Here is a 27,444-nt window from a genome sequence, read left to right on the forward strand (position 1 = left end):
AGAAGGGTTACACAAGCTGAACATAGTTTTGAATGTGAAGAGAATACATGAGAGTTGCTTAAGCAGGTACCAATTATAGTATACAGTATAGGTGAAAATAGAAAAATTAGAATATCGTGCAAAAGTTCATTTATTTCAGTAATGCAACTTAAAAGGGGAAACTAATATATGAGATAGACTCATTACATGCAAAGCGAGATAGTTCAAGCCGTGATTTGTCATAATTGTGATGATTATGGCTTACAGCTCATGAAAACCCCAAATCCACAATCTCAGTAAATTAGAATATTGTGAAAAGGTGCAATATTCTAGGCTCAAAGTGTCCCACTCTAATCAGCTAATTAAGCCATAACACCTGCAAAGGGTTCCTGAGCCTTTAAATGGTCTCTCAGTCTGGTTCAGTAGGAATCACGATCATGGGGAAGACTGCTGACCTGACAGTTGTGCAGAAAACCATCATTGACACCCTCCATAAGGAGAGAAAGCCTCAAAAGGTAATTGCAAAAGAAGTTGGATGTTCCCCAAGTGCTGTATCAAAGCACATTAATATAAAGTTATGTGGAAGGGAAAAGTGTGGAAGAAAAAGGTGCACAAGCAGCAGGGATGACCGCAGCCTGGAGAGGATTGTCAGGAAAAGGCCTTTCAAAAGTGTTGGGGACTTTCACAAGGAGTGGACTGAGGCTGGAGTCAGTGCATCAAGAGCCACCACACACAGATGGATCCTGGACATGGGCTTCCAATGTCGTATTCCTCTTGTCAGGCCGCTCCTGAACAACAAACAATGTCAGAAGCGTCTTACCTGGGCTAAAGAAAAACAGACCTGGTCTGTTGCTCAGTGGTCCAAAGTCCTCTTTTCTGATGAGGGCAACTTTTGCATCTCATTTGGAAACCAAGGACCAGAGTCTGGAGGAAGAATGGAGAGGCACACACTGCAAGATGCTTGAAGTCCAGCGTGAAGTTTCCACAGTCTGTGTTGATTTGGGGAGCCATGTCCACTGTGCTTCATTAAGTCCAGGGTCAACGCAGCCGTCTACCAGGAGATTTTGGAGCACTTCATGCTTCCTTCCGCAGACAAGCTTTATGGGGATGCTGACTTCATTTTCCCGCAGGACTTGGCACCTGCCCACACTGCCAAAAGCACCAAAACCTGGTTCAATGACCGTGGGATTACTGTGCTTGATTGGCCAGCAAACTCGCCTGACCTGAACCCCATAGAGAATCTATGGGGCATTGCCAAGAGAAAGATGAGAGACATGAGACCGAACAATGCAGAAGAGCTGAAGGCCGCTATTGAAGCATCCTGGTCTTCCATAACACCTCAGCAGTGCCACAGGCTGATAGCTTCCATGCCACGCCGCATTGAGGCAATAATTGCTGCAAAAGGGGCCCAAACCAAGTACTGAGTACATATGCATGCTTATACTTTTCAGAGGTCCGATATTGTACTATGTACACTCCTTGTTTTATTGATTGCATGTAATATTCTAATTTTCTGAAATTGTGGATTTGGGGTTTTCATGAGCTGTACACCATGTTGTTGTTAGCTGCGAAGTCGTGTCCGACCCATCGCGACCCTATGGACAACATTCCTCCAGGCCTTCCTGTCTTCTACCATCTTCTGGAGTCCATTTAAGCTCACGCCTACTGCTTCAGTGACTCCATCCAGCCACCTCATTCTCTGTCGTCCCCTTCTTCTATTGCCCTCGATCTTTCCCAGCATTAGGCTCTTCTCCAGTGAGTCCTTCCTTCTCATTAGGTGGCCAAAGTATTTGAGTTTTAGCTTCAGGATCTGGCCTTCTAAAGAGCAGTCAGGATTGATCTCCTCTAGGACTGACCGGTTTGATCGCCTTGCAGTCCAAGGGACTCGCAGGAGTCTTCTCCAGCACCATAGTTCAAAGGCCTCAATTCTTTGGCGTTCAGCCTTTCTTATGGTCCAACTTTCACTGCCATACATTGCAACTGGGAAGACCATAGCCTTGACTATACGCACTTTTGTTGACAGGGTGATGTCTCTGCTTTTTAGTGTGCTGTCTAGATTTGCCATGGCTTTCCTCCCCAGGAGCAAGCGTCTTTTAATTTCTTGGCTACAGTCCCCATCTGCAGTGATCTTGGAGCCCAGGAAAACAAAATCTGTCACTACCTCCATTTCTTCCCCATCTATTTGCCAGGAATTGAGAGGGCCAGTTGCCATGATCTTGGTTTTCTTAATGTTAAGTTTCAACCCAAGTTTTGCACTCTCCTTCTTCACCCGCAACAAGAGGCTCTTTAGTTCTTCTTCACTTTCTGCCATTAGAGTGGTATCATCTGCGTATCTTAGGTTGTTGATATTTCTTCCGGCAATCTTAATTCCAACTTTTGATTCATCTAGCCCTGCCTTTCTCATGATGTGCTCTGCATATAAGTTAAATAGGCAGGGCGACAGTATACAGCCTTGCCGGACTCCTTTCCCAATTTTGAACCAATCAGTGGTTCCGTGTCCAGTTCTCACCGTTGCTTCTTGACCCGCATATAGGTTTCTCAAGAGACAAATAAGATGGTCTGGTACTCCCATCTCTTTAAGAACTTGCCACAGTTTGTTATGATCCACACAATCAAAGGCTTTAGCATAGTCAATGAAGCAGAAGTAGATGTTTTTCTGGAACTCCCTAGCTTTCTCCATGATCCAGCGTATGTTGGCAATTTGATCTCTAGTTCCTCTGCCTGTTCGAAATCCTGCCTGTACTTCTGGTAGTTCTCGATCCACATACTGCTGAAGTCTAGCTTGTAGGATTTTAAGCATGACTTTACTAGCATGAGAAATGAGTGCAATGGTGCGATAGTTTGAACATTCTTTGGCACTGCCTTTCTTTGGAATTGGAATGTAAACTGATCTTTTCCAATCCTGTGGCCACTGTTGAGTTTTCCAAATTTGCTGGCAAATTGAGTGTAGCACTTTTACTGCACTGTCTTTTAAGATTTTGAATAGCTCAGCTGGAATACTGTCACCTCCACTAGCTTTGTTGTTGCTCAGCTTTTCTAAGGCCCATTTCACCTCACATTCTAGGATGTCTGGCTCGAGGTCAGTGACCACATCATTGTGATTATCTGGGACGTTAAGCTCATTCTTGTATAGTTCTTCTGTGTAATTTTGCCACCTCTTCTTAATCTCTTCTGCCTCTGTTAGGTCCCTGCCATTTTGGTCCTTTATCATGCCCATTTTTGCATTAAACGTTCCCTTCATCTCTCCAATTTTCTTGAAAAGATCTCTGGTCCTCCCTATTCTATTGTTTTCTTCTATTTCTTTGCACTGTTCATTTAAGAAGGCATTCTTATCTCTTCTAGCTATTCTCTGGAATTCTGCATTCAATTGGGCATATCTATGTTTTTCTCCCTTGCCTTTCGCTTCCCTCCTTTCCTCAGCTATTTGCAAAGCTTCCTCAGACAGCCATTTTGCTTTCTTGCATTTCTTTTTCTTTGGGATAGTTTTGGTTGCTACCTGTTGTACAATGTCGCGAACCTCTGTCCATAGTTCTTCAGGCACTCTGTCTATCAGATCTAATTCCTTAAATCTATTTGTCACCTCTACTGTATATTCAACAGGGATATGATTTAATTCATACCTGACTGGCCTAGTGCTTTTCCCTACTTTCTTCAGTTTAAGCCTAAACTTTGCAAGGAGAAGCTCATGGTCTGAGCCACAGTCAGCTCCTGGTCTTGTTTTTACCGACTGTATAGAGCTTCTCCATCTTTGGCTGCAGAGCATATAGTCAATCTGATTTCTGTGTTGACCGTCTGGTGATGTCCATGTGTAGAGCCGTCTCTTGGGTTGTTGGAAAAGAGTGTTTGCTATGACCATCGTATTCTCTTGACAAAATTCTATCAGCCTGTGCCCTGCTTCATTTTGTACTCCAAGGCCAAACTTGCCTGTTATTCCGGTTATCTTTTGGCTTCCTACTTTAGCATTCCAATCCCCCATGATGATAAGGACATCATTTTTTGGTGTTACTTCTATAAGGTGCTGTAGGGCTTCATAGAACCGGTCAATTTCATCCTCTTCAGCACTGGTGGTTGGGGCATAGACTTGGACTACTGTGATATTGAATGGTTTGCCTTGGATTCGAACTGAGATCATTCTGTCATTTTGAGGATTGTATCCCAGTATTGATTTTCCTACTCTTTTATTGACTATGAAGGCTACTCCATTTCTTCTGAGGGATTCTTGCCCGCAGTAGTATACCTGATGGTCATCTGAATTAAATTCACCCATTCCTGTCCATTTTAGTTCGCTGATACCTAAGATGTCGATGTTCAGTCTTGTCATCTCTTGTTTGACCACGTCCAGCTTTCCTTGATTCATGGATCTTACATTCCAGGTTCCTATGGAGAAAAAATCTTTACAGCATCGGACTTTCCTTTCACCACCAGACATATCCACAGCTGAGCGTCCTTTCGGCTTTGGCCCAGTCGCTTCATTCTTTCTGGCGCTACTAGTACTAGCCCTCTGCTCTTCCCCAGTAGCATATTGGACGCCTTCCGACCTGAGGGGCTCATCTTCCAGCGTCATATCGTTTTGCCTTTTGGTACTGTCCATAGGGTTTTCATGGCAAAGATACTGGAGTGGTTTGCCATTTCCTTCTCCAGTGGATCACGTTTTGTCAGAACTCTCAGCTATGACCTGTCCGTCTTGGGTGGCCCTGCACGGCATAGCTCATAGCTTCATTGAATTACGCAAGCCCCTTCGCCACGACAAGGCAGTAATCCATGAAGGGATACTGATACTGTACACCATAATCATCATAATTATGACAAATCACGGCTTGATCTTGCTTTGCATGTAATGAGTCTATCTCATATATTAGTTTCCCCTTTTAAGTTGCATTACTGAAATAAACGAACTTTTGCATAATATTCTATTTTTTCAAGTTTCACCTGTATATAGTTGTAGGTTCCAGGTTGAAATACTGCACTTTTTATGGGGGCTGCCTTTTTATCTAGTCCAAACACTTCATTTTGTACATAATTTAGGATTTCCAGTTTAATATCTGGAAAGTTATGATTGACAAAGAAGCCCCCTAATTCCTAAATAAGAATTCAAGGTGATGCCCATTTCTACATTCAAGGCCACTCATATAGTCTGAAAGATTTAGATCAGACACTGTCTCATTTAAAGCCACATTGCTTGTTGCAGTGGAAGAATTGGTCGTATAGCATGCAAGCAAAGCAGAGAGTGTTAATTGCCCAGAAGTGATGGAGATGCTGTTTCTGTGAGAACTAGAATGAGCATGTGCAAATCACATTTAAAGATTCAACCACTGCAGGGTTTAATTAAAATCCAAGAATAAATATAGTTAGCCATACTGTCAGTTTAGATTACAGTGAGTATGTTTACATTTTTTACACATTTAATGGAAGCTATTTGCATAGATGAATGTATAGGCCAACATTTGGCATTTATGTGATCAACTCATTGCAGGAGGAAAACAGAACACTGGAAATTGTATGAAATACAACTTAAAAAGCTTCTCTCTCTCTCTCTCTCTCTCTCTCTCTCTCTCTCTCTCTCTCTCTCTCTCTCTCTCTGTGTGTGTGTGTGTGTGTGTGTGTGTGTGTGTGTGTGTGTGTGTGTGTGTGTAAAATTAATAATAGTAGCAATATAAATAATTCATTGCATAGTGTTCTTCACCTTGAGGCATTATCTGGGAAGTCCAGGCCTGTTGGCTAAACTGGGAAATTGAAATAAACCTCCCAGAAGAAGGCAATGGCAAACCACTTCAAAATTACTGCCAAGAAAACTTGAACTCATCTTAAGGGTATGCTTACTTTTTTATGGTCAAATAAAAGTTTATGCCACTTCCTACACACACAAAAAACATTTCAAAGCATCTTACAAACATCAAATATGCATACCTTCTCCCATATTAAAGACAAATTCAGTAAAAAGGAAAAAGATAGGAAAGAAGAAAAGCAGAAACAAAATAAAATCACCCATATTAGTGGAGAAAAAATATGTGAAGGTTTGACAGGTGCCTAGAATGGTTTGACAGGTGCCTAGAATGGTAGTTGACCCATGGATTTCAGGAGTGAGCATTCCGGAGTGTAGGTACCACCAGTCAAAATCCCTCCAGAGACTTAGGGAGGAAATATTTGTTTACTGTATGTAGGATACAACAGGCATATCATATCATTAAAAGTCTCTGAAAAGGTGGAAGAGATATATATCCAGTCACATCTCAGAGCCTTTGCATCCTTTAACAATATTGCCCACTATGAAGAGAAATCTTGGATTTCTTTTTCTTGTTGTTCTTTGTCCCATCTTTTGGAGACAGTTGCATGATTATATTCTCTGCACTTCAGGTCTCCTATCTAGGTAATTCTCACAAGTTAAGCTGAAATTGTCTTGCAATTAACAGAGCACTCACACCACCACTGAGAAAGTGAACAACTGCAAGATGGCACACTGCCGTTCTTGGCACGTACAGCAGGACCTCTGATAATCTCAGCAAGCAATATGATGTATAATTACAAAAAAAACCCTGGTTCCAAGTTGTTCAGGGCTTTGTACATCATAAGAAGAGCATTAAACCTGGCTTGGTAATTAAATGAAGTCACTGAAATTGCTGACTCCTATGAAATCAAACTTTTGGTCTGTCCACCTCAACATTGCCTATACAAGAGCTTCCTTAGTTGTACATATAACATTTTGGGCACATGAAATAGGCACTCAAAGGGGAAGAGGCACTGCCTCCCACAAAATAACTATTACTCTACATTGCCAATCACAAAATCCAAGTTTACTGGAAGAAAAAGTGGATAGGTTGACATCCTTACAATTCTTTCGTTCCTGGGTTTATTTTTATTTATTACATTTATGGCCTCCTTTCTTCCAAGAAAGTGGATCTCTTATTCCTGTGTTGCACCCAGTTTCCTTCCTAGTCAGATTCAACAGATAGTTCAGCACCTAGATATCTGTAGAGCAATCTTTTTACCCTATGTGATCACTGAGAAAATTTGCGCTGTGACTTCCTGCCCTGCAAGAAGTGAAGAATAAATGGATGAGTCCTGATGACACACATTCTCAGTGGTGGCCCTCACTTTTGGAGCATCCTGCAATTTAGATTCAGGAATGCCACCAACTGTCAAGTCTTTAAGAAGTGTGTAAGATTCATTGTTCCGCGGGTCCTATAGGCACTAATGATATAAACATTGCTAGTTTGTTCATTTATTAATCACATTTATATTGCCACCCATCTCATAAAAAGTTTGAAAGAGGGGTTAAAGAGGCCATCTACATTAAGAGTGAATAGCCCTTTCTCAACAGAAGGGGAGGGACATGACACCATCTATGTCCTGCTTATAACACAGTCCTTTCAGCAGTTCCAAGAAAGTTCCACATTCATTTGCACTATTCAAGCAACCCAGAGGGCACAGATAAACCTTGAAGTGTCCTCATTGACTCTCAGAAAGAGTGCTAAAGTCTAGATGACTGAAAGAAATATAAATCCTTCCATTCTCCACCATTCAGTCAGAACTGAAGAAGCTTCCTGGATGAGAAGTAAAACATCTTCAAGCAAAACAAAGAAAGTCTAGTTGTCTTTTGAAAAAAACCACCTTTGGGACAACCATGACTTGGATGACTGAGAATCTCCATAGACATTGGTTACTAATGGGTAAATCACATGGCCATGACTGTGTTTTACTTTTCCCCTTCCTCCATATTTGGAATCCTTACCTAAGTACTTAAATAATTAGCAATAAGGGGATTATTGTTTATATTAACATTCATTGGAGAAGAAGAGATTACAAGAGAGTAATCAGGTACATGTTGGCAAATACACCACGCTGTTTGTTTAGCACATGCAAGACTGTCAGTGCAACCACATTCCTTGCAAGGTGTATTCCCTGTTGTGTGCTTGATTACTTTCTTATAATCCCTTCCTCTCCAATCTCTCCATTCTGCAAGTGGACACAAAAAGAAAGAATAGCAAAACAACAGGTCAGGCACAGGATAATATATACTGATTAGAATTGGCAACCATATGACTGAGGATATATCAAAGTTTATAAATGTAGACATTGATCATAGTGTCATTTTTTCAGTATCATAATTTCAAACAGTCTGAACAAAGCAGTTGGTAAGTGAGAACTATCTGTACAGTTCCTCAATTATACAATGTGTAACCCAAGAGGAATTCACAAAGAGAGAACACATAAGGGTGATGTTGTCCAAGAATCAATCAATCCATCCATCCATCCATCCATCCAAAGCAGCAATCAGGACTGGGCCCTGCAATAGTTTGCAACATTGGATGAAACTTTTGGCAATAGGAGCTGTGCCACAAAATTAGGAAATTAAAATATTAGCTTCTCTAACAAATTAGTTTTCTCTACATGCTGTTGAAAATTGTTATAAACATTAAGGAGATGAAGGCGATAATGAGAGGGATAATATTTAACAGTTGCTAAATAACCCTCACGAGACCTGTACATCTAATCAAACACACTACCATTTCTGATAACACAACATAGGTTTCTTGACAAGGTAGTACATTACCAAATGGAGTAATATTGACTATCCCCCCTGAGATCTTGCTCAGAGCTCTTTACAAGGCAGCTTTTGTAGAATGAAATTAATCATCTTCTGTATCCTGGTGCAACATAATTTTTTCACTGACAGAACTGTTTCTTAACAATAACCAAACCATTGCAGACCTCATTTAAAAAAACATATCAGCAAATGCAGGGCTTGGAAGTAGGAGGTCTAAAGGAATCTTCTTTTAGTGACAAAAGAGGAGTCATTCAATTAATTGTTTGGGGAAAATTAAAGCAGCATTTATTTCCTTGTGAAAACTGAACTATTATGTTTTCTTGCCTTCCTCCCAAAGTATTATTTCAATCAGCAGCAATTTGGGGGCTTTGATATTTGTAAATATCTCAAATTCATATAGACCCAAAATTCATATGGATCGACTGGAGAAAATGTGCAGTAATATGTGTAAAGAAGAAAGAAGCTTGCAATTTGTTAGAAGAAAATAAAAAGTGTACTTTCCCCCCCCCCCCCAAATCTCTGATATAGTACACACTAGAACCGAATTGGCTTAAATGCTTGGCTGTGTGAATTAGCTGAAAAACATATAAAAATATATGAAAGAATGCAATTTAGCAGTTCTTGAACTGTACATCCTTTATGTAGTTGGACAGTCTGCAAAGAGGGTGATGGTGTCAAACTTGACTCAACTCCATAGTTGCCTGCACCTGTTTTTGCTCATAGCTTTGTCCAACAGTGATGGGGGGAGGGTGGTGAATTCCTAAGGGTGGGGCAGGGGAGAGGCTATGGAATGCAAGTGAACCTTCTGTTGCTGGAGAAATGTTATCTACCAAGAAGGTCTGACCGGAGCAGAAAGGTTTTCCCAAAGCAAAGGAACTGAACTCAAATGGCGAACTATGAACTGTGGGTGGCCCAGAAGGGAAGAGGGTAGTTACCTATGTGGTTTTTCAAGGGAGAATCCCAGAACTGCTTTTGCCATGCCTAGATGGATTTCTCAATAAAGGTACACTCTCGGTCAATCTAAAGAGCCAGGAGTTTCTTTTGTTGAAAGTGTCAAATGAGACAGATGACAGGGGGCACTTAAGTTAGTATTAAACTTGCACCACCTGCCTTATTTTGCTTTTGCTGCCTTATTACAGTAAATAATATGGATCCTTATATTTGAGAAATAGAAATATCAAAAATGGCTATACAGAGACACAGAGAGGGGTCTCTCTCTCTCTCTCTCTCTCTCTCTCTGTGTGTGTGTGTGTGTGTGTGTGTGTGTGTGTGTGTAGAAAGAGAGGGAGTTGAGAACTTAAATTTTGAAATTTACCCTACCCTGTAGCAAATGTGTTCTGTAATCACTGTTTGCCCCATTAGTAAAACTTGCAAAACAAGTTGCAAAACAAATAAACAAATGAATAACTTTATTAAAATATACAAAGACCACAATTTTCTTGAAGAATAGATTACAAAACATCTCCTTTGCTTTTGTACAGCTTCTTCTCTAATTACCCTGTCTTGCAGAACAGGGCTATCTTCCAAATTGCCTTTTGACATTCATGAGCCACGTCAACACACAAACAGATGAGTGGCTTTTGGCTTAAAATACTAGCCCAGAATTAAAGGAAGTAGCCAAAAATAGTATTTCAAACACCTCTCCGGGGTTCTGAAATAAAATTGGGACTGAATCATTTTGTTTTGTTTTCTGATGATTTCAGAATAGACTAAAGGCCATATGTAAAGCTGACATATGATCCAGTTTTCAGATCTTTAAGAAATGAGTCTCAGGTTAAGGGAAATTACAGTAATAAGATGTGGATCAGTAGGAAGCTAACATATATTCCCCACACCTGTGCAAGGTTCACTTGAGGGCACACTTTATATAAACCATCCTGACAAGTGAATAACACTCAGTTGTGGTTCATGTGGTTATTCAGTCAAACAATGAGAAACAATGAGCTCCCCAAACACCTTCACTATGTGATTAGCTGAGGAAACAGGCTACCCACTAATAAACAAAGCAAAACTCTAACCCAGGCCTCTACTCATTTAAATAACCAGAAAATTCTGTGAGGGCCTCTAATTAGAGATATAATATGCTTAACCAAGCAATGAATGATGTAGTGGTTACAATTCTGTAATCTTCTAATTTTATGTTACTTTATTTTTGTTAGTTTACCATGTGCAAACTAAACTCATTTCATTTGTTTTTAATTAAACATATGGAGTGAAAAGAGTTTAATACAGCAAGCAGGTTAAATATATTTGATTATACTGTAACTATTTGGATTATGGCTGGTGTTAAAGCAACATCTGTTTCCTCAAAGAGCTATCCAAAGCACTGAGGATTTTGTTACTGAGAATGGGTCCTGCTTTCTATGCCAGATAGTATCCATCCATTCAAAGCACACTGGTCAACTTACTATGCAACAGAAATAAAATGGATTACGGATTTATTCCTGGCTTTTCAATTCACCCAATCCTAGCAAAGCAAATTATCCAGGACAGTGCAAACTGAGGCAAAACCAAAACAAAATAAGCAGAGTTCTGTTAATTTTGTGAAAGAATGATAACTCAGGCAGTCCTCTGGCTTGGAATCTTCTGTCTTGTTACCATGATCTCCCTGAATCCTGTATTTACACAGTGATCTGGTGAACTTTCATACCCTTGAGACAAGTATGGCAATTCTTGCTGAGATTGGTCTCAGGGCAACTTCTGAATATCAAAACTCAGAGGTCTCAAGCTTAACTTGGGGACAATTGAATTAACAATAGGAAGTATTTACCCTTTTAGAAATGTAATTCTTAAAACTGCCCTAAGAACAGATAGGTTTGAATGGGAACAATTTTCTTTCTTTCCAAAACCCCCCCTTTTTTTCTAGCACACTACAAACAGTAGAAGATCCTGCTGTACTCACTTTCTCTCACCTAGACTCCCTTGCACTGAAGTTGACAAATTGCTAAGATCTATTGACTTTGAATTAAAATGAAGAATTTCCTGTAATTTTCCAATAGAATTTAAATGATCAAATTGGTTAAAAAATTCTGTTTGTATCTCACTGTAAGGATTGTTAAGAACTTTATGTTAATCAAAACTCACTTAGCAAAGCACGTTCAGAGCCAAAGAATTAAAGGATGCTCCTCCCAAACTCTTGCTGGTATTTCATGCTGAATATTGTTTAAAGGGATGACAGCAAATCAGATTTGATGAATAACTGATTGTGGAATAAAGTAGGCCCAGGATCCTGTGATGCTATGCTACCAGGTCAACATATATAGTATCCAAGGCAAAGCAGGTACTAGGGACTTTTGAGGTTGACCATCCTGCAGTATTTGAGCACATTCCAGATGGATTTGACCCTTGATAATCAATGGATAAACAGAAAGGATGCCTTGCCATTGTAATTGAGTCTATTTACCTTGCTGCCAGCTGTCTTCTTCTTTTTCCTTCCACTTTTACCAGGATTAGCCCATTCCTAAAAGATTTAGGTGTTCACATAATGTGTCTGAAGTAGGACCATTTGAGTCTGGTCATTGTGCTCAAGGGAAAACTGGGCTGATATTCTAGAAGATCTATTGGTTTGTTTTCTTGGCTGTCCACAATATTCTCAGGAGTCCTCTCCAACACCAAAGTTCAAAAGCATTACTGTTCCCATCCTACTTCTTCAGGGTCCAACTCTGAAATGTCTCAGGGAATACCATGATTCTGGTCTTTGTAGCTATAAACACATTAACAACACTTGAATATCTTTTACAATGCCTTCCTTCATAGTTGCTCTACCAAGTGCTAGTCTGTGGTGTATTATTATCTCTTTGCTGTTGATGGTTGATTCTAAAAGGCAAATGCTATCCACCACTTCAGTATCAGTTCTAAGGCTAATTATTCTACCCATTGTCATTAGTTTGGTCTTTATATTTAATTTTGTTCCATTTTTTCATAGTTCTTCTTAATTTTTATTACAAGAGGTTGCAGATCCTTTGCATTTTTGGCTATCAGGATAGGGAAGCTATTCTTTTTCATGGGATGCACGTATTGCTTAATTTAATTCAAAACAAGTAAAGGATTTTCACAATGTATTGCATTTGTGTGTTTATGTGTACCCTTAATATTAGTCAGTGATAGTACTCTCCAAACGCCTGAAATAATATCATATAGAGGAAGATGAAGAGCTGTCATTCATGGACATGGAATGATAGATGTAAGTTAGATGTAAGTAAGGAAAGGAAATTACAGGTGAATGTTAGAGAAAAAAATCCTAAGAGTATAGTATTAGCAATATGACAGTGAAGCCATAATTACTCAGAGAAGTGTTGGACTCTTTTTCACTGGATAGGTTCAAGTGGAAGATAAACATCAGTTGTGGATGCTTCAAGTGGACGATAGGCATCAATTCTGAATGCTTTAATATGGAATCATTTATAAAAAAGAGGATTCAAATCAATATCTCAAGTGTCCCCTTCCAAAAACATGATACAATTCTTTAATTTTTCAAAAAGGAAGGTTAAAACGGACTTCCGGTGGCGACGCGACGCCGAAGACAGCCGTTTTCGGGCTACCCGCTCCGCAGCTGTGTTTTTCCATCGTAAACAGCGCCAATCAGCTGTTTAGATGGATTTGAAGCCCCTTCCTCGGGAGAAGAGGAGGGGGTGAGGCCCCAGGTAGGGGTTGAGCTCTCCGGGGCCGCCTGAGCTGAGAGTTTGGGCGGCTGAAGGATTGAGCCCCCCCGAAGCCTGGGTTGCTCCGAGCTGCGCAGCGCCCCTGCTCCGGGATTTATGGAGCAGAGCCAGGCGTTAGCAACCACCCCTGCCAAAAGGAAATACTTTTGATTATCAAGATGCAGGCAGAGCGGTACAGGAGGTCAAGGTGATGTGGACTCTTATCTTTACTCTCTAGCTCAATGGATTTTATAGCTTTAAAGTGAAAGTGCGCAATAAGTGAAAGTGGGGGAAGATGGCGGCTAAAACTTCTAAAGCTCTTCGGAGTGCGGGGTCTTCCCTGGTGCAACAGACCTCATTGCAAGCTTTGCTTCCTCCTGCACCTCCTCCGGCATTGACGCTTAAGGATTTACAAGATGCTCTTGGAAAGCATTCACAATTGATGTCTGACATGATGGATGAAAAGCTGAAAAAGTTGGAGGAGAAAATGGAGGAGAAAATGGAGAAATTGGAGAAGAAGATGGAAGAGAAGTTTAGAGCAATGAGGGTGGACATGTTGTCTATGATTGAATCTGTAGCTGAATGTGTGCAACAGCTGGATGTAAAAGTGAAGGATCTCAGTCAAAAGAACTCTATATTAGAAGCAAAGGTATTAGAAAATGAAAATATAAGGGATAAAATGGACGGAGAATTGAGCCTTGCTCAGTATCATCAGATGCAGTATGCTATTAGAATCAGGGGTTTAAAGGAGAACTGTAAAGAAGATTTAAAGCAGCTGATTTCTGAGGCTCTGGAAGGGGTATTGGGCCAGCCAGCATCTGAAATTGAGGGAAATATGGACAAAATTTTTCGTGTAAATTCATGGATTGCAAGACAAAGGAAGTTACCCAGAGATGTGGTGGTCTATTTTACAAAGAGAGTAATTAGAGATGAAGTCATTCAAGCTGCTTATGATACTAAACTGGTAGTGGCTGAGCAAGAAGTCTTGGTTTTAAAAGAGATTCCTCCGAAGATTTTAAGGAGAAGGAAAGATTTTGCATTTTTAGTACAGGAACTTAAGAAATGTGATATTAAGTTTAGATGGGAGATTCCAGTTGGACTGGTGGTGACGCATGAAGGTAAAAGACATCGTCTGGTTACTGTGGCCCAGGCACGTGATTTTTATAGCAATGTGTTAAAAGCAACCCCCCTATCATTTTTGGAAGCTGTAAAGGGATACGGCGAGGGAAAGCTTCAAGATGTTGCAGACAGACAGATAGAGGACAATGGTGTTGGAGGGGATCAAGATACAGTTTCATCGGATGTTGCAGGAGGCCAGAGGAAGACGCGTGCCGCCCTAAGAAGAGCGAGACGAGAGCAAGAGCAAGACCAGTAGATAGTTATGGAATCTCCAAAGTGTACTTACAGTGAAGATGTGGGAGGGGCGTGGTCCAAAGAAGTTTTGGGGGTCATGACAGACGTGCTCCAAAAGTTTTGGGGCGTTAAGATTGCTGATTAAATTTTTAAATTAGAATCTTAATGGATTAAATTTATCATAGAGGAGAAAGAAAGTTTTTTTTTAATATTTAACACAATTTAAGATGGATGTTATTTGCTTGTTAGAAAAGTATATTAGGTTTATGGTCTAAAAGTATGTGTTGAACTAAGAATGGGTATGCAAGCTCCTAATTAACAACAAGTTGTCTTACAGACTGCTTAAACCTTTTTTTTTTTTACTCTTTTTATTTGAACTCAAGGATGACTTGGAACTGCGAGACATTTGGTGTGATACATGGGGGGGAGGAGGGAATGGGGGGAAGGGATAGGGAGGGTTGGGTGGGGGTGGGGGAGGGGGGGATTAATGTCAAAATGTATTGTAAAACTTTTTAAATAAAAAAAATCGAAAAAGAAATAAAAAGGAAGGTTAAAACTAATACAACAATATAAATTAAGAAAAAAGAAAAGTGAAAGCTAAAGCTAAATGTGCAAGAAAGAGAGAAAAGTAAAAAAAATAGAAAAGAAAGAAGATAAAAAGAACTTCTTTACAGCAATTACAACTACAATTATAAATTTACCTCTTACTCTGTCACAGCATAACTCTCTTCTTTTTATTATCTACGTATCCTGTCTAATCATTAGAACTATAAATCAGAAGTTCATTGTTTTCTGTTTCATGCAAAACTTCTGTAAGGGGTTTCCAGTCAACAGTAAACAAAGTTGTTGTCTTTTCTCTGATCAAACAAATCAGTTTAGCTATCTCAGCAAGTTCCATGATCTTCACCAACATCTTTCCATTGTGGGTAATGCTGAGTCTTTCCATCTTTGTGCATACAATAATCTCACTGCAGATGCAATATAAAAAAAACAAAGTTCCATGACTTTTTCTCAACGGTTTATCCATCAATCCCAAAAGAAAAGCATCTGGTTTCAATTGCATATTAATCTTTGAAATCTCCTGAATCAATGTGTGTATTTGAATCGAAAATGTTCTAGCCTTTTTAAATGATCACCAAACATGATAAAATGTCCCTTCTCGTTGTTCACATTTGCAACATAAATTTGAAGTGCCTTTATACCTTCTGGACAATTTCTCTGGTGACATATAACAATGGCATATTAAAACCAACCATCTTCTGATCCATGGGATCCCTCTGAAGAATCAGGGCCTGAAGCCTCATATGCGTTTTGTTTTTTTTAATCCCATTTATATCCCGCCCTTCTCCGAAGACTCAGGGCGGCTTACAATTTAAAGCACAAATCAATGTGCTTAGCAATAGCCTTCATTCTATGTATATGCCTGCTTATTAGGGCTTTCGCCCCCCCCCCCAGCGGCATTATTACAAAGTCAGCTTATTGCCCCCAACAATCTGGGTCCTCATTTTACCTACCTCAGAAGGATGGAAGGCTGAGTCAACCTTGAGCCTGGTGGGATGCGAACCTGCACTAATTGCAGGCAGCTGGTGTTACCTAAGGAGGCATTAGCCCACTGCTCCACCAAGGCTCTTGGGGGAGTGTTCCAGCACTAGGCCCTCCATGGCCTTCCCCACCCTGAGATACCTCATATTTGCTTAACAGCAGTACTTTCCAACAAATGCTAGGCATTGATTTCACCCTCTTAGCATGAAACAGAGGCCAAGTGGGCTGTTTTCCTAACTTAAACAAAATAATGCAAGGCAAACTCCAAAGCAATTTGTTTTCCTGCTCACTATAGTTGAGACAAAAAAAAAGAAGTCTTGGACGATACTTGTATGTGCACTTAAATGGGAGGAATAGCTACTAAAATAAAAGAGTTTTATTGCTTGTGGACAGGGCCAGGTGCCAATTGGCTTGGCTAGATACTGGGTTGCTGTTCCCTGTTGTTTGGATATATGAAGGTTCCTGGCCTTGATCCAGTAAGCGTCATTAAATTTAGGTTTTAAAATGCAATGGACCTTTCCCCCCCCCCCTGAACTCTATTACCCCAGTCTCTGAAGAGTGCTTCTTAGGGAGGGGGATATTGGGAAAGAGAACAACGGACTACCAGGACTACCATGCCATCTATGTGGCTCTAACTCTTGATGTTTTCTGGATGTTAGCCAGCATCCAATATCAGCTTACAAACTACTCAAAAGACAAACTTTTTTCCATTTATGCAGACAGAGACATAATGTACTCTGTGTTTGCTTTCTTCCTCCCTCCCTTCATTTTAAATAACAGCTGTGGGAGGGGAAAAAAGTGTTCAGTAAATGGAAAATCATGAGGGGGAGACTGGGCCTTGATCTGGGCCATATCTAAATTCTTCAACTACTTTGAATTCTGTTTTCTAAAGATTTTATATACAGGCTGGGGCAGAGGAAAAACTCTTCGGTGATGGACATGCGCCATCTTCAGGGAAGCTAATGCATTGCACCTCTTTGTCTGCATGCCACAGTTTTTAATTATGGAATATCTAAATCTTATCTATCCAATTAAATAGTCCATAATAGATTGTAATAATGGTTATAAATGCATATATACCTGCATGCACATATATACAGATACACAAAGAGAAACAGAGTATAGACAGAGATGTGAGCAAGCTGGCTAGAGAGATGGATGGGGGGGGAATGGATGGATGATGGATAGATAGATATAATTTCATTCATTGTACAGTATTTATATTCCTACTTTCTTTAACTTAAGAATAACCCTCATTTTTATATTTGCAACAAATTCTGTGGTGTTGAGGATATTTAGTTGATGGATAGACTAAGGCCTTTAATCAATCTAATCTGTCTGTCTGTCTGTCTCTCCCTCTCTTCCCCCCATTTGTGTGTGTGTGCGTGTGTTTACGTGCATGTATGTATGTGTGCATGCCTATTAAATCTGGGCTGTTCCAAACAACCCAAATGACAAAGTTTGAACCATCTTTTTTCTTCAGTAACCTGACATAATGTTTTAGTACTTTTGAAATTTTGTTCTTGAGTTGTCATGTATTCATCCCATTCTATTTTCCTCTCACAAAAGGAAAATCACAGCAAACTAAGAAGTTCCAAATCATACATGCAAGGAGAACTATACAATTTCAAATGTGATCAGACTATGAGCACCATAAACCATACCTCGGGTAGCTAAGCCACAAAACTATAAGCTTATAGTCTATATATAGTTTTATAGTCACAAAACTATAAGCTTCTTGCAAAATATCCCTCGAAAGAGAATAAAGTTTTCCTTCAAAAATAATTCAGAAATGGGTGTTAGACAATCGTGAAAGCCTTACCACCCATAGCTTTCTGATGGGGCAAATCCCTGTTTTGAAATGCAACATAACAGTATGCTTGAAGCCCAGTTTTGTCTAGATGTGGGACAAAAAGACAGTTGTGGGGAGGAGTCTATGAGACCCACAGCATCAGATGCAGGCTGTAATAGGATCTAGATGACCTCTGATTCCCTTTGAAGTTTAAGACTCTCTTTTTAATAAAAAAAACTCTAGAGGACAAAAATCTCCCTTATTTGGGGCACAATAATAGTTTTCAGAGAAAGCAGTATACATGGTACGCATTTTCAAGACTATTTCAGAAAGCACTTATTTTCCTTTCAGGAGGAACAATAGAGAATGAAGATTTCCTTTCTTTCTCTCTCTTTTCTGATTTGTTTTTCATTAGTGTTCCTGGCCAAGAGTGAGACAGAATCTATTTTAGAGAGAAGGCTAGAAATATCCGCCTCCCATTGCAAACCCTTCAACCAGGGTTGTCTCTGAATCTTAATCTTAAAACAGAAGGAACTCAAGAACTTCTTTTGCTGGGCAGCATAATTAGACATATGAGTAAAACAATGTAAGGATTGAAAGGATTCTTTTAAATTTAGTAGAGAAACTAAACCACAAAATTTAGTACTATAAAAAGAAAGGTGTGTACATATTGGTGGGCATATGCACATTAACATATGGATGGACATAAGAAGATCTCTGCTAGATTATGAGATTCAAGGTGCTGGTGATGACCTATAAAGCCCTAAATGGCATGGGTCCGGGTTATTTACGGCGTTAACTTCCCATCGTCCTGTGCAGTCCCACAGAGAGGGCCTCCTCAGGGTGCCGTCGGTCAGGTAATGTCGACTGGCGGCTCCCAGGGGGAGAGCATTCTCTGTGGGCGCGCCTGCCCTCTGGAATCAGCTTCCAGTTGAGCTCCGGATGGCTCCTGACCTTCGCTCGTTTCGCCGCGACCTGAAGACTTGGTTGTTTGAACAGGCCGGCCTGGACTAAGGGATTGGATTTTAGAGTTTAAATTTTAAAAAATTTAAATTTTAGAATGTATTTATTACTTAGGGCTATTGATTTAATCTTATTTTAATTTTTATACCTTGTGTGTTGTTAGCGTTTTAATTGCCCTGTACACCGCCCCGAGTCCTTGGAGAGGGGTGGTATATAAATCTAATAAAATAAAATAAAAATAATAAATTATTTCAAAGTCCAAAATAACCAGCTAGATGTTTCTGACCTCTTCTACTATAGTTTCCTAAAGGTAAAGGTAAAGGTTCCCCCGCACATGCGTGCTAGTCGTTTACAACTCTAGGGGCCGGTGCTCATCTCCGTTTCAAAGCCGAAGAGCCAGCGCTTGTCCGAGGACATCTCCGTGGTCATGTGGCCGGCATGACTAGACGCCAAAGGCGCACGGAACGCTGTTACCTTCCCACCGGAGTGGTCCCTATTTTTCTACTTGCATTTTTACGTGCTTTCGAACTGCTAGGTTGGCAGAAGCTGGGACGAGTAACAGGCGCTCACTCTGTTACGCGGCACTCGGGATTCGACCCGCCAAACTGCCGACCTTCTGATCGACAAGCTCAGTGTCCTAACCCACTGAGCCACCGCCTCCCTTCCTAGCACCCCTGAATCTCTACAGCACCCCTGAAACTGGAAATTTTATGCACCCATAAAATAGTCTCTCTACTTCATGGCTTTGTATAAAATCCTCCATTTTAAATCCACTATAGTCAATAATCAGTTACATATTTGAACATTTTGTTTTCAGACAAGTGAGTTATTGCACTATCCCATGGTTTACTCATTATTAGTTGAATAGACCATAACTGGCTAGGGTCACACAAAGAGCTAAGATAAAAACAAATACACTGCTTTAGAGATTAGTGTGAAGTACAAATTTCAACTACTACCTTTGGCAAAGGATTGAAAGAGTCCCCAGAGGTCTTCCAGTCCAAACTTCTGCCTGGGCAAAAATCCTCATGTCTCCCAGAAAAATGGCTGTCCAATCTTTGTTTGAAAATCTCCAATGATGAAACATCCACAATTCTAAGAGGTAGATTATTCCACTACTTAATAGCTTTCATGAACAGGAAAGTATTTTTTTTTGTTTGTTTTGAGTTTGGATCTCTTTGTAAATTTTAAACCCATTGCTCTTTTCCTATCCTCATGAACTACGGAAAATAAATCCACACTGTCTTCTCTGTGACGGTCCCTCAAGTATTAGAAAAGTACTATTTTGTTTTCCCTTAGTCTTCTCTTATTTAGGTGAAATATACTAAATTCTTTTAGTCATCTTTCATAAATTTAGAGTCCAAAGCTCATCAACATTTTGTTACTCTTCTTTGTATTCTTTCCAATTCCTCGTCATCCTTCTTGTATTATGGCAATATATATGGATAAAGTATTCTAAAAGCAGTCTTACCAGTACAGTGCTGAGCAGAAAAATTATACCTTTGCTGATGTACACTAGATCAGGACTGCATTACTTCTCTCCTGGTAGCTACAGAATGTTACTAATACATGCTTAATCAATGGTTTACATGGATATTCAGATCCTTTTGACAAAGAGCCTTGGTGGAGCAGTGGGCTAATGCCTCCTTAAGTAACACCAGCTGCCTGCAATTAGTGCAGGTTCGAGTCCCACCAGGCTCAAGGTTGACTCAGCCTTCCATCCTTCCGAGGTAGGTAAAATGAGGACCCAGATTGCTGGGGGCAATAAGCTGACTTTGTAATAATGCCGCTTGGGGTGTGTGTGGAAGCCCTAATAAGCAGGCATATACATAGAATGAAGGCTACTGCTAAGCTTGTAAGCCGCCCTGAGTCTTCGGAGAAGGGCGGGATATAAATGGAATTAAAAATAAATAAATAAATAAATAAAATAAATACTGCAGGTGAGCTATCTAAGTGCACAATCTACATTCCTTGACTTTTTTTAAAAAAAAATGGAATAATGTTAGCATATCATCAATCTTTTTGGCACTTCCCATGTACATAAAAGTGTTCACTAAGATTACAATTAATGGTTCTGAGATCTTCTATTTTTGTTATGTGGCCCACTTTTCATTTTTTTTAAACTTAATTTTAGAATAGAATAGAGCTGCAAAGGACCTTGGAGGTCTTGTAGTCCAGCCCCCCATTCAAGCAGGAGAACTTATACCATCTCAGACAAGTGACTGTCCAGTCTCTTCTTAAAAACCTCCAGTGATGGAGCGCCCATGGTTTCTGAAGGCAAATTGTTCCACTAGTTAATTGTCTTCACTGTCAGGAAGTTTCTCCTTAATTCTAGGTTTCTTCTCTCTTTGATCAGTTTCTAACCATTGTTTCTTGTCCTGCCCTCTGGTGCTTTGGAGAATAGTTTGACCCCCTCTTCTTTGTGGCAGCCCCTCAGATACTGGAATATGCTATCATGTCACCCCTATTTCTTCTTTTCTTTAGACTAGCCAAACCCAAGCCCTGCAGCTGTTCTTCATATGTTTTAGTCTCCAGGCCTTGGATCATCTTAGTTGCTCTTCTCTGATTTTTTCCCCCAAACTCTCAACATCTTTTTTGTGATATGGTGACCAAAATCGGCTGCAGTATTCCAGGGGTGGTTTCACTAGGGTTTTATAAAGAGGTACTAATACTGTTTACGTCTCTCCATGTGGATGTAGTACCACATTGAGAACTACTTTTTGTTTCTTAGTTTGTCAGAGAATTCTCTTTGCAGCCATACCAGTTTCATCATCTATTTCCCATTTTTTATTTCCATTTAATATTTTGTCTTGGGGTCTTAATTATCTAATTTTTCAGAATTTCTCAATTCTTTTGAACTTTTTTTTCCTTCAGGTTTTCTCACCATGGAATCATTCCTACATTTTCCCTTATACAGGTAATCCTCAAGTTATGAATATTGCAGCACCACGGCAGTCGTTTGCCCTTATGAGCAACCGCAGTGGCTCTGCAACATTCACCCTGGTTAGGTGAATGTTAGCAGCTAGCAGCTCCAGAAGCGCCCTAGACCTTTCTGGAAAAGCCCAATTCCTTTTCCAAGACAGAAGGAGCCACAGGGGGGAGGGGAAAGGGGAACGCAATTCATTCGGGTTCTATGGCTGGCCTTTCTTAACGCGGGTCTTCCCCAAAGTGGCTCAGGCACAAACAGGGCTGGGTCAGGAGTGACCGAAGGAAGTATTCTCCAGCCTCAAATTCAGGTGGCAGTGGCCTGAAAAAGGCCTCCAGAAACCCGGATTGGGCTGCCGGGGGGTGGGGTTTGCAGAAGTGTTCCCTGGCCTCAAATCCAGGCTGCAGCAGGAACCACAGCAGAAAGGAGACAGATCTTTTCCTGGTGAGTCCGGTGCGGCAGGAAGGGAGGGGGAAGCATGCAGTATCTTAGTGGGTCAGGGAGGCCTTGGGGGCATGTTCCAGCACTAGGCCCTCCATGGCCTTCCCCACCCTGAGATACCTCATATTTGTTTAACAAGCCACGTGCATTTTAACGAGCAAGGGAGTAATCTCATACCTCAAACGAGATTCACTCTACGAGTTTTCGAGTTACGAGTGGAATGGGCAGGCTCCAGTGGTAGGATTCAAGTATGTGAACAGAAAGACGGCTCTGGAAAAAACAACTGACCACATGTAGTAGGGAGTGGATTTTTATACCTTCTTGGGCTTTTGTTTGGAGTTGTTCCTGTGGCATGAATTTTGACCTGAGTCTGAGTATGCCTTTCTGGTATTCTGATGGTGGTGGGTTAATCCTATTATGTCCCAAAGGTCATATCCTGCTTCCCTGGGGCTGTGGCTGTGGATTTTTTGGTGTGAGAGATTGTTGATTCTAGGGATCTTTCTTTCTTTCTAATATCAGCTTCCTGACTCCAATCTTTCTGACAAGATTATCACATCTGCATTTCTGCAGACTAGGTTTCTGTTTGGGGCAGAGAGACTTCGGGGGGGTGTGTTCTGCCTTAAACATCTTTTGAGGAAATATAATATTCTGCCTTTTAATATTCCCAAAAATATTTCTTTCTCGGGGGGGGGGTGACTTCCCACAATGGAGTTGTCTACAAAGTATGTCAAGAACCTATTGGATCTCTCACTTGCTGCAAAGTTCTCAGCTGACACTGGAATAGTTAAAACTATATCACCATTATATGTTTGCTGGATGATTTGCAAGGCTATCATCTAATGGTAGAGGAGAGAATGGTAGAGGATATTATGTATTGGATGGGGATCATAGAATGTACTAGATTAGGCAAAAATGGGATTAAGTTATATTGTTTTAGCAAGTAGTATGAGCCAGGGTTAAGTTCTAATATGATTGGCAGAGCATAACATGAATACAGTTTTAGTAACCTAGAGTTAGCATTTTACATCTAGATATAAGCCAGTCATTGTATATGGTTGCATCTTCCAAAGCTTTGTTAGAGATAGTGGGACTGTACAGATATTTTACTCTTTGCTCTAAATGTTGGTGATTTATTACCAGTATTATATTAGCTTTCTTTTAAAAGAGCAAGAATGTCTCTTTCCCATCTTCAAGGAATTCTAGTTTGATCCCATCACTGTCTCCCAGTAGAAGAAAAAAAAACTCTTCACAGTTTACAAAACATCCATTCAATCTGCTCCTTGCTATTTTTCTCTATTCTGCTACTTAGAGCAAAGAGGTAGGTGCAGATAGAATGGAAAAGTATTTTCTTATAACTAATGATCTACTGTCACCTAGTGGTGAACAAGAAAAACTACAGATAGCTTGAAACAGGAGGGTAGGAAATGTGGGGGGGCGGGGGGCGGGGGCAAAGCATCTTTTTAACAATTTAACCAAAGGAATATTCTTCTTGTGTATGAGGATATTCACAGGATAAAAATATTTCAGTTCAGTCTGTTTATGGTTTTACATAGAATTGTGTACAATTATTATTTTTATTCAATTTTAATAGTTGCTCATATGTAGGCTAAAGGTTCCACTAAGAATAGTTCTTCTGTTTTCACCTAGATGAATCCATTCAGGGACAGGATCTGCAAAGTCTTCTCCACAGATGGCTACTTTACATTTGAGGACATCCTTGGGATGGCATCTGTCTTCAGTTACCTAGCTTGTCCCACAATTAAGATTGAATACGCTTTTCGGATTTATGGTATGTCATTCCCCATTGTAATATCCCCATATCAGTTTCAGAGTAAGAAAAAGAAAAAATCCCCAAGTCTGGAGGCACTTTGAGGATGAGATCAGGAATTGGAAGCCTAGGTGAGATTGTTGTTGTTGTTGTTAGCTGCGAAGTCGTGTCCGACCCATCGCGACCCTATGGACAATGTTCCTCCAGGCCTTCCTGTCCTCTACCATCTTCTGGAGTCCATTTAAGCTCACACCTACTGCTTCAGTGACTCCATCCAGCCACCTCATTCTCTGTCGTCCCGTTCTTCTCTTGCCCTCAATCTTTCCCAGCATAGGCTCTTCTCCAGTGAGTCCTTCCTTCTCATTAGGTGGCCAAAGTATTTGAGTTTTAGCTTTAGGATCTGGCCTTCTAAAGAGCAGTCAGGTGAGATTGGAACCATTTTATTTTTCAAAGAGGAGATAGACAAGTCTGCAGACATGGCCCAAGAAGAAACAATTGTTTGGTTCATATAATATACTAAGCCATAATATGGCTACTTTGGGTTTTACTTTAAAAATGGGGAAAAAAGGGGGGGAAGGATTAAAAAAATAAAAAAATCATACTACATACAAAAAATATATTCAGCTGAATTTTCAACTAACTCATTAAAACTTGAAATGACATGAAATTGTTAGTTTTCCTACTGCAATGATATTCCATTGCACTATCAATTTATAAACAGAAAGCATGTATCTATAATCCAAGATTTAAATCCTGAGTAATTTGGTATTCCCAGCATTGAATAATTTTGTCACTGCATCTACTTTGTAGAATAGATTCCCACCAGAGAAACACATCACAAAAAACACATCACCCAAAACACAGGATGTTTTGGGTGGCTTCTTTCATTTGGGGGTGATCACGTTGCATGTTATTCCCTCATATGCCTGTTGTAATGTATACCTGTTAAATAATACTGTTTGTTCAAATGTAGTCTTTTAAACTTGTCAAGACACCAGGAATTATTTTGGAATTGGGTGGCTTGGAAATCTGATGAATAAATAAAATAAATAGTCTTATCACTCTTTTGGTGGATTAATTCTAGTGAATGGCTTGCTCATCCAATCATAATTAAATTGTGCACATATAATTCCTGTAATGACACTGCCTCCCCATCATACACTCTTCCTTGTATATATGTTGTGTACATGCATGCACAAGCAACTTCAGGCCATGTTCAGGTTCAGTGTGGAAGTCAATGGAAAAAAAAAGAAAAGGAATGAGTGTCAGGACCCACCTCAATCCACATCTTAGGAAATAAGAACTCTTGGATGCAAGTTAGTCCAAAAAGGAAATGTTTACTAGGATGGAATCGATTGTGGCAATACAAGACGGGATCTAACAGAGTACATTTTAATCCTATATAAAGCATTCCCATTTCAACCCCCTCCCCTCATCCATTTGGTCAGGCTCCCATCATTTACTTAGGTGTCAGGCCCTTCCGTGGGAAAGGGAACTCTCCTTGTGTTTATTGTTATTGCTTCTTCCTTTTCAGTTGTAAATGAAGATGTGATCCAGATCTCTCTCTCCCCCTCTCTTCCCCAGATCAAACGCTTCCCTGGTGTTTGAAAATAGCCTATTTCAATCTAAGTAACCATCCTCTCCCCCCCCACCCACACCCCACCACCCCACCCCCCCGAGAGATGGCAGAATCCCCAGAATAAGCACAATATTCTACCTATACATTTATGAAATGTGATATAAATGGATTCTGACAATGAGATTGTCAGGATTGGGAACAGATCTGGAAAAGAGGAAGTACAACTCAATTGTCAAGTGCCTGCTTATAGTGTCCCAAGGCCAGTTCTTGGCATATTCTGCTGCAAAATATCAAGCAGATGGAGACAGAAAACGTATAGATTTAGTCATTAAACATTGCTGGACTGAATGGACTGAGATTCTGTGGCAGTTTTTTACGAGTAAAGATAATAGTATTATTTTTTGTGTAATTCTTAAATATTTGGCACTGGACTGCATAATAGTCTATAAATCTTCCAAGTTCCACCCCATTTCTACTTTTCACAATATTTTAATTTCCCAGATTTCAACAACGATGGTTTTATTGATGAGGAAGATCTCCAAAATGTCATCCGCAGATTAATCAATAAGAATAACCTCAGTGAGGAAGAAATTGTGTCTCTGGCGAACCATGTAGGTAATTCCTTTCTTTTACAGCAAACCTTGAGATTTCAATGACTGAGGCCTTAGCATAAAATTGTTTTAGATAGTTTAAATATCTTTTCAGTAGAACCTGGGCATGACAGACAGAGCGCTTCTGTCTTCTAATGGCTGTCTCCAACCTAGTACCTTCCAGCTGTGTTGGGAAGACAATGGTTCCTTCCCTGAGACACCTGCAAGTTGTAGTCCAAGCATATTTTGAGAATGAGATTGGAAAAAGAAATCCATTTTGGAGCACAAACATAAAACTCTTATGTTGACTAATATGAAACAACAGAAATATTATTTCTATATAATACATACTTTGTGTTTGAAACAGATTTTGGAGGAAGCTGACTTGGATAATGACAGAATGCTCTCTTTAGCAGAATTTGAACATGCTATGATAAAGTCTCCAGACTTCCTACAGTAAGAACAATTCCCTATCCCATCCACAATGTAGTTGAGCTTCTTTGTTCCCACATGCTTCAAATCCAGCTCTGAAATGTCTCATTCTATAATGTTTTATGTAATTTCTCCTACAGCAAAAAAAAAAAATATGACAATTTTGTACTAAGCTATATCAGACATAATGCTACAGAAAGCCTGGCCAAGGCAGCTTTGACAAATTTCTAACATAGGGAAGGGAATATAAGAAAAATTAAAACTGGAGACTACACTAAATGTCAGGCAACAAGATGGAAAAAGCTATTGTTTAGCTATTGTTTCCAATGTTCACTACAATAAATTTATTTTTTAAAAAGTAATTCCATTGGCTTTTTCTTCTGTAAATTGGATGGTACATAGCATTCAGGATGGACTACCACCCATTTTTTTGTACCTAAGATAAAAAATGGAGGCATTTTGTTTCAAATGTTGTCCATGTTGGAATCTTCAACAAATGTGGGACTACTAAATGTCCCACTTACATTGTTCTGAATATTCAAACTCAGCATTTTTTTAGCTCAGAAAATTTTCTACCCCTTCTCAAAACAATTATTATTACAATTAGAAGAACCTTTATCCAGGCTTCACCTAACTATGCAAAATGATTAAAAGCAATCAGAAGTTTACCTTCTGAATGCCTATCAGCTTCACATCAGCATATTAATGCATTTATACATAGGTAAGGTAAAGGTTCCCCCGCACATGTGTGCTAGTCGTTTCCGACTCTAGGGGCCGGTGCTCATCTCCGTTTCAAAGCCGAAGAGCCAGCGCTTGTCTGAGGACGTCTCCGTGGTCATGTGGCCGGCATGACTAGACGCCAAAGGCGCACGGAACGCTGTTACCTTCCCACCG

The 27,444-nt window shown here is 40.0% G+C and overlaps 1 protein-coding gene across 1 annotated transcript in view; it reads left to right on the forward strand.

The window, feature by feature from the left end:
* Positions 1-26,679, forward strand: part of CIB4 (calcium and integrin binding family member 4) — a gene marked incomplete at its 5' end in the record, with an annotated part of 43,325 nt that extends 16,646 nt beyond the window's left edge. Inside the window, 3 exons of the mRNA XM_081322841.1 lie at positions 23,829-23,970; positions 26,030-26,139; positions 26,486-26,679. Of these exons, the coding sequence (XP_081178967.1) occupies positions 23,829-23,970; positions 26,030-26,139; positions 26,486-26,578 (345 nt within the window). The 3' untranslated portion in view covers positions 26,579-26,679. The remainder of the gene's footprint in view (positions 1-23,828; positions 23,971-26,029; positions 26,140-26,485) is intronic.
* Positions 26,680-27,444: the final 765 nt, after the last annotated feature.

Source organism: Vipera berus (genome assembly GCF_964194415.1).
Source record: "Vipera berus genome assembly, chromosome: 1".
Lineage (NCBI taxonomy): Eukaryota > Metazoa > Chordata > Lepidosauria > Squamata > Viperidae > Vipera > Vipera berus.